Source organism: Acinonyx jubatus, chromosome C2 (genome assembly GCF_027475565.1).
Source record: "Acinonyx jubatus isolate Ajub_Pintada_27869175 chromosome C2, VMU_Ajub_asm_v1.0, whole genome shotgun sequence".
Lineage (NCBI taxonomy): Eukaryota > Metazoa > Chordata > Mammalia > Carnivora > Felidae > Acinonyx > Acinonyx jubatus.
The window spans coordinates 155921530-155934667 of record NC_069384.1 but is presented as its reverse complement, the minus strand read 5'-3'; the positions used below and the strand labels follow the sequence as shown (position 1 = coordinate 155934667).

The 13138-nt window shown below is 35.2% G+C and overlaps 1 protein-coding gene across 10 annotated transcripts in view; it reads right to left on the bottom strand.

Moving 5' to 3' along the window:
- The window catches only part of TOPAZ1 (testis and ovary specific TOPAZ 1), a 101393-nt gene that overhangs the window by 41898 nt on the left and 46357 nt on the right, over positions 1 to 13138 (bottom strand). For all 10 annotated transcript variants that reach the window (XR_008298119.1, XM_053221800.1, XM_053221795.1 and 7 more), the window contains 3 exons: positions 10743 to 10894; positions 10443 to 10535; positions 9243 to 9358 (listed from right to left, as the gene is read on the bottom strand). Coding sequence is in view for 9 of the 10 variants with exons in the window: in XM_053221800.1 (XP_053077775.1) it covers positions 9243 to 9358; positions 10443 to 10535; positions 10743 to 10894 (361 nt within the window). In the remaining variant the exon portion in view is untranslated. The remainder of the gene's footprint in view (positions 1 to 9242; positions 9359 to 10442; positions 10536 to 10742; positions 10895 to 13138) is intronic.

The following is a 13138-nucleotide window of genomic DNA, read 5'->3' as shown; positions in this document are numbered from 1 at the left end:
TGTCTAGTTTTCCCAATACTATTTGTAAAAGAGACTGTTTTTTCCCAATTGGATTGTTGAAAACTGACCACATAGTTGTGGGTTCATTTCTGACTTTTGTATTCTGCTCCATGTGTTTATTTTTGTGCCAGTACCATACTGTTTTGATCACTACAGCTTTGTACTATAACTTGAAGTCCAGAATTGTGATGCCTCCAGCTTTGCTTTGTTTTTTCCAGGTTGGTTTGACTGCTTGGGATATTTTGTGGTTCCATACAAATTTTAGGATTGTTTGTTCTAGCTCTGAGAAGATACCATCAAAATAACATCTTTCCATTTCTTGTGCCCTCCTCAATTTCTTTCATTAGTGTTCTATAGGTTTCGGAGTACAGAAATTTAACCTCTTTGGTTAGGTTTATTTCTAGGTATCTTATGGTTTTTGGTGCAATTGTAAATGGGATCCATCCCTTTATTTCTTTTTCTGCTGCTTTATTGTCAGTATATAGAAATGCAATGGATTTCTGTACAACGAATTTATATTCTAAGACTGCTGAATTCATGTATTAGTTCTAGCAATTTTTTGGGTAGAGTCTTTTGGGTTTTCTGTATAGAGTATCATGTCATCTGCATATAATAGTGGAAGTTTTACCTCTTCCTTGCCAATTTGCTGTCTAATTGCTGTGGCTAGGACTTCCAATACTATGTTAAATAACAGTGGTCAGAATGGACATTCCTGTCTTGTTCCTGACTGCAAAAGGAAAACTCTCAGTATTCCCCCATTGAGGATGATATTAGTTGTGGGTTTTTCATATATGGCCCTTATTATGGTGAGGTATGTTCCCTCTAACCCTATTTTGTTGAGGGTTTTTATCATGAATGGATGTTGCATTTTGTCGTCAAATACTTTTTCAATACGCAACTGATTTTTGTATGTGGATATGACATCCTGCAACTTTACTTAATTAGTTCTAACGATTTTTGGTGGCATCTTTAAGGTTTTCTGTATGTAGGATCATGTAATCTGCAAACAGAGACAATTCTAATTCTTTCTTTCTAATTTGAATGTCTTTTATTTTTCTTTAAAAAATTTTTAAAAATTTTATTTTTATTTTTTAAAATTTACATCCAAATTAGTTAGCATATGATTGTTAGCAACAATGATCTCAGTAGTAGATTCCTTAGTGCCCCTCACCCATTTAGCCCATCCCCCCTCCCACAACCCCTCTAGTAACCCTCAGTTTGTTCTCCATATTTATGAGTCTCTTCTGTTTTGTCCCCCTCCCTGTTTTTATATTATTTTTGTTTCCCTTCCCTTATGTTTGTCTTTCTCTGACTAAAATCACTTAGCATAATACCCTCCAGTTCCATCCACGTAGTTGCAAATGGCAAGATTTCATTCTTTTTGATTGCCGAGTAACACTCCATTGTATATATATACCACATCTTCTTTATCCATTCATCCATCGATGGACATTTGGGTTCTTTCCATACTTTGACTATTGTTGATAGTGCTGCTATAAACATGGGGGTGCATGTGTCCCTTCGAAACAGCACACCTATATCCCGTGGATAAATGCCTAGTAGTTCAATTGCTGGGTCATAGGGAGTTCTATGTTTAGTTTTTTGAGGAGCCTCCATACTGTTTTCCAGAGTGGCTGCACCAGCTTGCATTGCCACCTACAATGCAAAAGAGATCCTCTTTCTCCGCATCCTCGCCAACATCTGTTGTTGCCTGAGTTGTTAACGTTAGCCATTCTGACAGGTGTGAGGTGGTATCTCATTGTGGTTTTGATTTGTATTTCCCTGATGATGAGTGATGTTGAGCATTTTCTCACGTGTCGGTTGGGCATCTGGATGTCTTCTTTGGAGAAGTGTCTGTTCAAGTCTTTTGCCCATTTCTTCACTGGATTTTTTTTGGGGGGGGGGGTGTTGAGTTTGATTAAATTCTTTATAGATTTTGGATACTAGCCCTTTACCTGATATGTCATTTGGAAATATCTTCTCCCATTCTGTCAGTTGCCTTTTAGTTTTGGTGACTGTTTCCTTCACTGTGCAGAAGCTTTTTATTTTGATGAGATCCCATCAAAATTTTTTTTTAATGTTTATTTACTTTTGAGAGAGACAGAGTGTGAGTGGGGGAGGGGCAGAGAGAGAGAGGAAGGCACAGATTCTGAAGCAGGTTCCAGGCTCTGAGCTGTCAGAACAGAGCCTGACATGGGGCTTGAACTTGTGAACCATGAGATCACGACCTGAGCTCAAGTCAGACACTTAACTAACTGAGCCACCCAGGCACCCCTGATTTCTTTTTCTTGCCTAATTACTCCACCTAGGGCTTCCACACTGTGCTGAACATAAGTGGTTACAGTAGACATCTTTTCTTTGTTCCTGATCTTAGAGAAAAATCTTTCAGCTTTTTACTGTGAAGTATGTTAGCTGCGGCCTTGTCATATATGGCCTTTGTTATACTGAGGTACCATTTTCCCTATACATGATTTGTTGAGAGTTTTTATCACAAAAGGATGTTAAATTTGGTCAAATGCTTTATCTGCATCTACTGAGAGAATCATTTGATATCCATCCTTCATTCTATTAATGGGACATATCATATTTATTGATTTACACATGTTGAACCATTACTGTATCCCAGGGACAAATCCCACTTTATCTTCATGTATGATGCGCAGTTGAATTTGGTTTGGTAATATTTTGTTGAGGATTTTGTATCTATGTTCATCAAGAAAAATGTCCTGTGATTTTCAGTTTTTGTGGTACCTTTGTCTGACTTTGGTATCAGGGTAATACTGGACTTGTAAATGAGTTTGGAAGTGTCCCCTCATCTTCAATTTCTTGGAAGAGTTTGAGCAGGATTGGTATTAACTCTTCCTTAACTGGTAAAATTCATCAGTGAAGCCATCTAGTCCTAAGTTTTTCTTTATGGAAAGATTTTTAATCTCCTTACTCAAAACTGTCTGTTCAATTTTTCTATTTCTTCATGTTTCAGACTTGGCAAGTTGTAGGTTTCTAGGAATTTATCCAATTCTTCTAGATTGTCCAATCAGTTGGTGTGTAACCGTTCTTAGTCTTTTAATAGCCTTTGTACTTCTGTGCTGCCAGTTATGTCTCCTCTTTCATTTCTGATTTATTTGCTCCATCTCTCCTTTTTTCTTAGTGTAGCTAAAGGTTTGTCAATTTTATCTTTTTGAAAACAAACCCTTGGTATTGTTTTTCTATTGCTTTTCTAGTTTCTACTTATTTCTGCTCTGATCTTTATTTCCTTCCATTAACCCTGACGTTAGTTTGTTCTTCTTTTTCTACTTCCTTGAGGTACATATTCAGTTAGGTTTCAGATCCTTCTTTTTTCTTAGTGTAGGCATTTATCACTATAAAGGTCTCTGTTAGAACTGCTTTTGCTGTATCCCATAGATTTTGGTATGTTGCATTTCCATTCTCATTTGTTTAAGGTTTTTTTTACTTCCCTTTTGATTTAGTCCTTGATTAACTGGTTGTTTAGGAGTATCTGTTTAATTTCCACATATCTGTGGGTTTTCCAGTTTTTTTCCTGTTATTGACTTCTAGTTTCGTATCATTGTAATCAGGAAAGATACTTGACTCAATCCTCTTAAATTTTGTTTACTTGTTTTGTGAACTAACATATGATCTATCCTGAGAATGGTCTGAATGTGCTTCAGAAGAATGTTCTGCTCCTGTTGGATGGAATTGTTTTGTATATATCTGTTAGGTCCATTTAGTCTAAAGTGTAGTTCACATCACATGTTTCTTTACTGATTTTCTGCTGGATGATATACCCATTGTTGAAATAAGTACTGACATCCTCTACTTTTATTATACTGGTGTCTACTTCTCCCATTAGATCTGTTAATATTTGCTTTAGATATTAGGCTGCTCTGATGTTGGGTATATATATATTTACAATTGTTATATTCCCTATCTATCTTTTTATTTTGGGAGAGAGAGAGAGAGGGCGCACAAGCCAGGGAGAGGGGCAGAGGGAGAGAGAAAGAATGTTAAGTAGGCTCCACACTCAGTGCTGAGCCTGATTCGGGGCTTAATCCCATGATCCCAGGATCATGACCTGAGCCAAAATCAAGAGTCGGACACTCAACTGACTGAGCCACCCAGGTGCCTTATACAATTGTTATACCCTTTGATGAACTGACTCCTTTCCTTATATAATGACTTTGTCTCTTCCTACTTAAAAGTCTAGTATTTCTCAGAAAAAGTATATCCTGCCCTCTTGGTTTCCATGTGCATGGAACAGCTTTTTTTTCATCCCTTCACTTTCAGCGTATATGTATCTTTATAGCTGAAGTAAGTCTCTAGAAGGTGGCATATAGCTGGATCTTGTTTTTAATCCATTTAGACACTGCCTTTCATTTGGAGAATTTAATCCAGTCACATTTCAAGTAATAATTGATAGGCAAGACTCACTACTGGCATTTTGTTAAATTGTTTTCTGGCTATTTTGTAGTTCCTTTGTTCCTTCCTTACTATCTTCTTTGGTAATTTGGTATTATAGAGTCTCCAACTAAAATTACAGATTTGTCTATTTTATCCATTCAGCTCTATCAGTTTTGTTTCACATATTTTGAAGCTCTGTTGTCTGCTGCATACACATTTCAGATTGCTAAGCATTCTTGGTGTACTGACGATTTTGTTATTACGCAGTGTTCTTCTTTGTCTCTGGTAATTTTCTTTGCTCTGAAGTGTATCTTACCCGTAATCAATACAGCCATTCACATTCTTTCTTTAAAATTACCATTTGTATGGTATATCGTTTTCCATGCTTTAACTTTCAACCTACCTATATCTTCATATTGGAAGTGAATTTCTTATAGATAGTATATAGTTGGATCGTGCTTTTATATCTACTCTGCGAACTGCTGTCATTTAATTGTTATAATTAGAATATTTACATTTAGGGGCAGCTGGGTGGTTCAGTCGGCTGAGCATCTGACTCTTGATTTCAGCTCAGGTCCTGATCCCAGGGTTGTGGGATCAAGCCTGACACTGGGCTCGGTGCTGAGCAAGGAGCCTGCTTGAGATTCTCTCACTCTCTCCCACATGCCCCTTCTTTCATTCTCTCCCACGCTCCCCTTCCCTGCTCATGTGTGCACATGCACAAATACATGTACGTTTTCTCTCTCTCAAAAAAAAGAACATTTACATTTAAAGTGAGTATTGATAAGCTAAAAAGCTTAAGTCTGCCATTTTATTATATGTTCTGTTTCCCTTTATCTTCCTTTGGGGTTACTTGGATATTCTTAGAATTTCATTTTGGTTATCCATACCTTTTTGAGTACTTTGTACAGTAGTGCACTTATCTTTTGACCAAGCAATCCCAATTCTAGAAATACACCATAAAAATATACCTCCAACAATACAAAAATACATATATTCAGGGTTATTCACTGCAGCACTGTATGAATATCCACACAATGAAGTACGGTGCAGTTCTAAAAAAGGATGACAAATTTCCCTATACTAATTTAAATTGATTTCCAGGATATACTGTTTTAGTGAAAAAAGCAAAGTTGAAGAGAGCATTTATTGTATGATACAATTTATGTAAGAAAGAATTAAACATAACAAAATATATATATATATCTACACATTATAAGAAGGACAAACCAGAAACTAAAATACTGGCTACCCTGAGTAGGCGGAAAACAGGTAAAAAGAAGGAATGGAAATAGGGCATTAGGGGTAAGGAGAACCAACACTTTTCATTGCATACATTTTAGTACAGCTTTGACTCTTAGAACAAACAGTAATGTTTCATATACCTCCTTAAATAATTAAAACCAGGATTTGGAAGAACTCAAAATATAAAACAAACAGTAATGAATAACCTCAATGTTCTACAAATGAATAACCACACTGAAAGGAGTGAGGAAAAAAAAGAACTAACCTAAGTAACTGAGGAAATAATTTTTTTGGCTGAATACTATAAGACTAAAGAAAAAAAATAACTTTATACTAATACCATACTCTAAATAAATTTTTTTTTCACAGGGGTATGGGTTAGCAGTTCTGACACCACTTTATGTGGATAGGATGGATAAATGACTAAACATATTATTCATAATGAAAGTCAGGTTTCTCATTGTCAGAAAGAATTTATAAATAAGAAAAAGGGAAGGCTAAAATAAACCTGTGGTGTTGGATTAGAATCAAGCTGTCAGTACGAACTCATGTTTTTTAAATATACATACAAAGAGAAAAATATGTTTTTTGTGTATATACGTATATGTCTATATATATATAGGCACACATATATTTCCTATGTGTATTTTTATTTACATATTTTGTATACACATTTACATGCATATATTTCCTAGCCCTGTCCACTCAGAAGGCCTGGCTGCAGTTATGCTCCTGTAGCAATGATCAGATCTTGGTCTTTGAATACCACTCTCCCATAAAAGGAACCAAAGCTCCTTGGAGAAGCTCCTTGGTTGTTGCCAATGTTGCAGGAGGAAAAACAGAAGATGACACTTAAAGCAACTTTATGGCTCCAAAAAATAAGAAAATGGTAGAAAAATGAACAGAATGTGATGGAAGGATACAGGAACTACCCTGAAGCACTTCCCAAAAGTCAAATCTGGAATAATTTGAGCAACAAAATAATAATAGTATTAGATCATATATAACCCCTAAAATAAAATAAATATACATGAGCTCATACTGATATAAATAAATGAAGAAATAAATGAAGAAGGGGCAACTCTCCTTTACTCAAAATTCCAATTAAAAAAATGTAGAAGAAATAGGGAAAATACAAAATCACCATGGGGCAAATACCACAGTAGTAACCTCCAGGAAAGATCCCCTGATGAATCCTAAAATTAATGTGTAAAGGTTTGAGGAGGAACCAGATAATGTATAATGTTAAAGTCTCTTCCCCCAAATATTAATTACAAAGGGGCAAAGAGTATCTTTACATGTAGAAACCTGGCAGTTAACACTGTTTTTACTAAGTTATCAAGGTTAACTTATCTAAAATGTATTGGCACCACGTACCTCCTATGAGGATGCACTGAGACGTGTAGTTAATTGGGTTTTACAGTAGTGATTTCCTGGTTTTGATAACTGCACCATTACTATGTAGGATATTAACATGAAGGGAAGCTAGATGAAGGGTTCATGGGAAGTCTCTATACTAATTTTTGCAACATTTCTAGAAGTCTAAAATTATTTCAAAATAAAAAAATTTACTCATTAAATGTATGTTAAATGTCCTAGATTATAGACACACCTACATTCTCACTGATATCCTGAAAGTAAATGTTAGAATTTTTTTCTAGCAGCCTTATCTACTGAAAGTGAAAACCTTCCAAATGAACTATAAACTACCTAATTAAAAACTATAATAAAATCAAAGTATAAGTGTCTACTGAAACTCATTTCCCTAGGCCAGAAAAGGGTAATTATTTCAACAGGTGTCAGGAAAATACAAATATAAAATAATATTAATTTTTTTTCCTTCTGCATTGAGGCTGCATCCACATCCCCAACCATAAACTGTACCTTTTAACTACCAAGTTATTTTCCTAGTCTGTCCTTCATCAAATAGGTCACCAATGTTAATTCCTCTTAAAAATACTAGATAATTCTTTTGAAGTGGGAGCATACGAAGTAGTAGAGTATTTAAGGATACAATTTTCAAAATTAGGGGTTGTAAAATAAACTACAAAAATATTTGTGGGATTGTGTCAATTTGAAAATTTGAAAACTAAGGCTGGTTTGTTCTGGAGTCTTCCTATATCAAGAGATTCTTTTCCCAATCAGTGCCTGAAGGGTTGAGTTGTATAGCTGTTCTGGGTACCAGGGTACTACTGCTCCTTTTGAACATGGACACGCACACTTCCCTTGTGCCAGATGCTACTCAATCTGGCAGAAGACTAACATCTGCTAGCCATTTCAGCTCTCTGTCATAGCTGCCACTGTCCAAAAAGCCAACTTGTTAGCATGTGGATCAGAAGAGGAATGACTTAATGTTCTGAAGAAAACATCGATGTACTCTAGTTATTATAAATGGATTTAATCCCAGAACTCTATGCTAGACATTCTTCTCACAAAAATTTATTTCCTAAGTAGTCCCAACACTTTATGTAGCCTGAAGAGTATTATAATTTTTATAGACAACATAAATTGCAATTATCATTAGTTAAAGAAATGAAACAACTCCCAGAACTTGAAGAAGTCAAATGTATCTTCAATGCTGGTGCTTCAAGGGACGTCCTATTACTTAGTAGAATCACTGCAATTCCCTATCTGTGTACCATGATATCCAGGGCACTATAGCAAATGCATAGGAGCCTCACAGGTTATTTAAAATTTTTAAGAACCTTCTGCCAGATATCATAAAATTACTACTATTAACTTGTTTGCATCTAACTACGTAATAAATGTGACTATTAATGTACTTCTTTTGGCCTACGGACACTATGAACCAAGGAAGTCAAAAGCTCTGTATTAGAAAATAATGAGAAAGGAGATGACAACAGCTGTGGAAGCTGTATGAAGGAACTTTCTAGGCATTCTCAAGGACTTTGGTGGTTAATACCATTTGTATTCTATCAACTATGATTTCATTCAAAAGTCACGGTTCTTTTAAACACAATATGTAATACTTTCTCTATGTATATAATGGTTTACTTAAAATTTCTGTAAAAGTCAAGGCTTCCCTTTTTCTCAATACAGGTATATTATGATACTGCTCATAATTATCATAGGTTTCCAAATAAAAAAGTCTTGGGAGTCCTATGAGCCACATAGAGAAACTGAACAAGTGAGAGACAGATGAAGAAGGGGATTAAAGTATTTTATTATAGCTAACATGAAAAGAAGTGAAAGAAAATAAAGAATTAACACAATTTATATACATAAAAGACAGTGCAGTAAGTGTAATTAAGTAAGTTCTGAAACAAAGGATAAGAGATTCCTTTTACACTTGATGTGCAGGCATGGAGATGAATGAGGTACTGACAAAGATTTGGTGAGGCTGGTCAGAAGGGCTGTCTAGAGGCAGCCCGACTAATGACGGTGTGACCAGGACAGAGCCAAGAGATGGGAGAAGGGCTTATGGTGGGTAACTACCCAGGTGTTTGAACAGTGGTAAGTAAGTGCTTTCCTTTCATCCTTTGTAAGTCCATAAGTATATATATTTAAATATATAAATATATAGAAAAAATATATATATAAATATAAAATTTAACCTTAATTATAATGACTTTTCTCACCTGGATTTCATTTCCAGAACTGCAGTTATTTCTTGTTGGGAAGCCTGTAGTTGGTATAAGAGCTTGATGATATAGTTAAAGTGTTCTGGGTCAAACACCATCCCAACTTCAACAAACTGTAGAAGACAAAAAAAAAAAAAAAAGAAAGAAAAGGAATCATTTTTATACAAATATGAAAAAGTTAAAAACCAGTATGTAACAATTAGGAGACTGGTGGACAAAATGAAATAAGCGGACAAGCAGAATTAAAATTCACTTAAAAAGTCTGAAGCATATTTCCTTCCAATATTTGAGAACCAAAATTAGACACCCTACTTTAAGAATTTAAAGTGAAAATGAAAATAATTCTTTAACTCAAAACTTGAATATTCTTTCTGTTTTTCAAGTTATCTCAATGAATTTATCATCCGTACATCTTGTTTTGTACTCATTTCATCTTTAGCATAGCACTGGTGTTTATACCGTATCCCAGATTGTAAACTTCCTGAGAAGTATCAAACCGAGCTTTTCTACAACTATTAGTGGTAATCAGTAATTTCTGGTTCAAAAAATTTCTAGGCAGGTAATTCTGTCAAGTTTTGTAAAGTGGAACTAGAGGCATTCACTGAAATATCCGTACATCTGCTAGAGTGGTTCCAATGCTGCTCCTTAAAGAAAATGCAGGCTTTCTTGCTGTTAGCCTATTCTGAAATGGATGGCCATGCAGTGCTAAATACCAGTAAGCATCCAAAAGTACAAATTTTAACATATTTTTAGGAAGCCATGAAAATTATTTTTCTTTTTGTTTAGTGTCAAATATAAAATTAATTCCTAACCTCCATGTTTTTCCCTATCTACTTCCTTTCTTTCGGTCATGATTTTCTATTTATATATTGACTTGCATATTTATTTTTGTTATAAATGACCTCAAATCTTTTTGATGAAGAGAGTTTTCTTTAATCATTTTTAAGGTATAAAGATGACTTCACAACTTAAAAAGAAGTCACCTGGAGTGCTTAGAATGATTTATTTAAGGGGAAGGCCTATCAGTCACTGGAGTCTGTTTATAAATCCTATTTCAAGAGAAAAAGAACATTTCTGAAAAACAGAATTCTTTGGCATCAATAATGTGGATAAAAGGTGCTTTAAGAGTGTTAGTGGAAAGAATTATTTTCTTGGTTAGTCACTATCAGAGAATAAAAGAGATAAAATAAAGCATACCTTACAAAATATATCAATTAAAGCAGGTACAGCATTCCTTAATTTCATAGTTGCCACATGCTCAAATATTTTTAGTAATATTTTCAGAGCAGGCTGGATAAAACAAAAAAAATTACACTCATTTTCATGTCTTCTTTCTGTACACCTTAAGTTTCTCAAATTCGTTTATGCTGAAAAACACAAGTGTTCTCTAGGAAGTATTCGACAACACAGAAATTTAACTGCTAAATTATACAAACAAGAAACATAACAGAGAAGTTCACATATGAGTTAGAAAGTATATATTTTTAGGTTACTTACCAGCATTTTAACCATTATGCTGAGGTTCACTACCTGAAATACTTCTTTCAATAAACAATGTTTGAGTAAAGAATTTAGAAGGTCATTTAGCACTTGTAAATCAAAGTGTACACCTGGAGGAAACTTTCTGTAGTACTCCATAAACATGTTTACTAAAACAAACAAACAAAACATAAAAGTCATGTGCTGATTTTAAGATATTTATCTTTCCTAAATTAGGCAAATTTTCTATATTTAAAAATCAAGTAGTATAAATTTATTTTCTTGAAAGGTACATTTCCACATCAGAAATATTTGATGAAAGTAAATTAAAGCAGAAGTTAATACCCACACAACATTTGAAATCAACGAGGCATATTAGGCACTAGACCGGGAGCTAACTCAATGTGCTAACCACACGAAATATGTCAAAGTTACCTCATATATCATGGTCTCAATATGAACTCTGAGGGAGCCATGCTCTCGGGGGGTCTTCAGGCCTGGCCTAGTCATGTATGAGAAACTGTGTAATTGGGGGTGGATGTAGACTATTCTGACACACACAAGAATGTCATTTTAACCCCACCAACATGTTAATCCTAAGGATAGTTTTTTTATTCCAGTTTATGATTATGAACATTCTACTAAAAAGTACAGATTAATTTCCTTTGACAAAGTAACTTCTTAATGTCAATTCCTTAATCTATTTTCTATACAACACTTAACCATTACAAATTTCCCCCATTAATTTTAGGGATCATTCATTCATTCTTTTTTCCCAATTTCAAAATTTCATAGGTCAAAATCTATACACCTTAGCTGAAACTGCCTTAATAAAAATTACTTTGGGCTTTACTTTTGTGTAATTATTTCTGCCCAAAATACTTATTACTATCTGGATCACTTGGTGATGCTTGGGAAAGTCAATAACTACTGATAAAGTTCAATAGCATAATAAGAAAAAATAATTATTGAAGTTACAATAACCTTTAACAACCTTAATACAATATAATAACATTCAGGTTTTCTTTTTAAAAAAAATTTTTTTTCTTAATGTTTATTTTTGAGAGAGAGAGAGAGAGAGAGAGAGAGAGAAAGAGAGGGAGGGACGGGGAGGGGCAGAGAGAGAGGGAGACAGAATCTGAAGTAGCTCCAGGCTCTGAGCCATGAGCACAGAGACTGACGTGGGGCTCCAACCCAGGAACCATGAGATCATGACCTAAGCCAAAATCAGATGTTTAACTGACTGAGCCACCCAGGTGCCCCAACATTCAGGTTTTCTTAAAGCGTCTTTATATACAATTGTTTTTCCTGGGCACATACAAATGAGTTCTTCCTGATATTCATTTTGCAGTATCTGCATAGTTGCCTTCTTAGCAGGTAACATGGGAAATTCAGAGTGCTTGCTATTATCATTTATTAATAAAACTGGAACTGCATGTTTAAAAAAAGAGGAGTGCCTGGGTGGCTCAGTTAAGCGTCCGATTCATGATTTCTGCTCAGGTTATGATTTCACAGTTTGTCAGATCAAGCTCTGTGTCAGGCTCCGAGGTATGGAGAGGCGATTGATAATTCTTGGCATTTTCTCTCTCTCCTCTGCTCTCTCTCCTCACCAACACCATCCCCATCCACCCCACTGCCCTCGGGAACATGGGCACTCTCTCTCAAAATAAATAAACTAAAAAAAAAAGATAGTTGGAAAAAATTTGTTAATGTTTAAGTAGTCCACTAAATGACACGAAGCCCTCCTTCTTTTGTTATGAACTACTTTTAAATTTTAAAATATTAATATAACTTCTCTTTTTAAAATAATCTCTCCTGGTTAAAGTGCTGGGTGACAAAAGTTTAAAAATTGAGATGGCTTTTGACACAACCTGCTACATTGCTTGCCCCCCCCCCCCAATTTTTCATTGTGATAAAATACACATAATATAAAATTTACCATCTTCATTATTTTTTAATGTTTATTTTTGAGACAGAGAGAAAGACTCAGAGTGTAAGCAGTGGAGGGGCAGAGAGAGAAAGGGAGACACAGAATCAGAAGCAGGCTCCAGGCTTCGAGCTGTCAGCACAGGGCCCAATGCAGGGCTTGAACTCACAAACCATGAGATCATGACCTGAGCCAAAGTCAGACGCTTAACCAACTGAGCCCCAACCAACCCAGGCGCCCCACCATCTTCATTATTTTGAAGTGTACCGTTCAGTGGTATTAAATACATTCAAAATGTTCATCCATCTCCATGAAATTTTTTCATCTTATAAAACTGAAACTCTACACTCATTAAATGATAATTCTCCCTTTTCACCTCCTCCTAGCCCCCCACAACCACCACTCTACTTTCCGTCTCTATGATTTTGACTACTCGAACTACGTCACATAAATAGAATCACACAGTATTTGTCTCTTTGTGATGGAC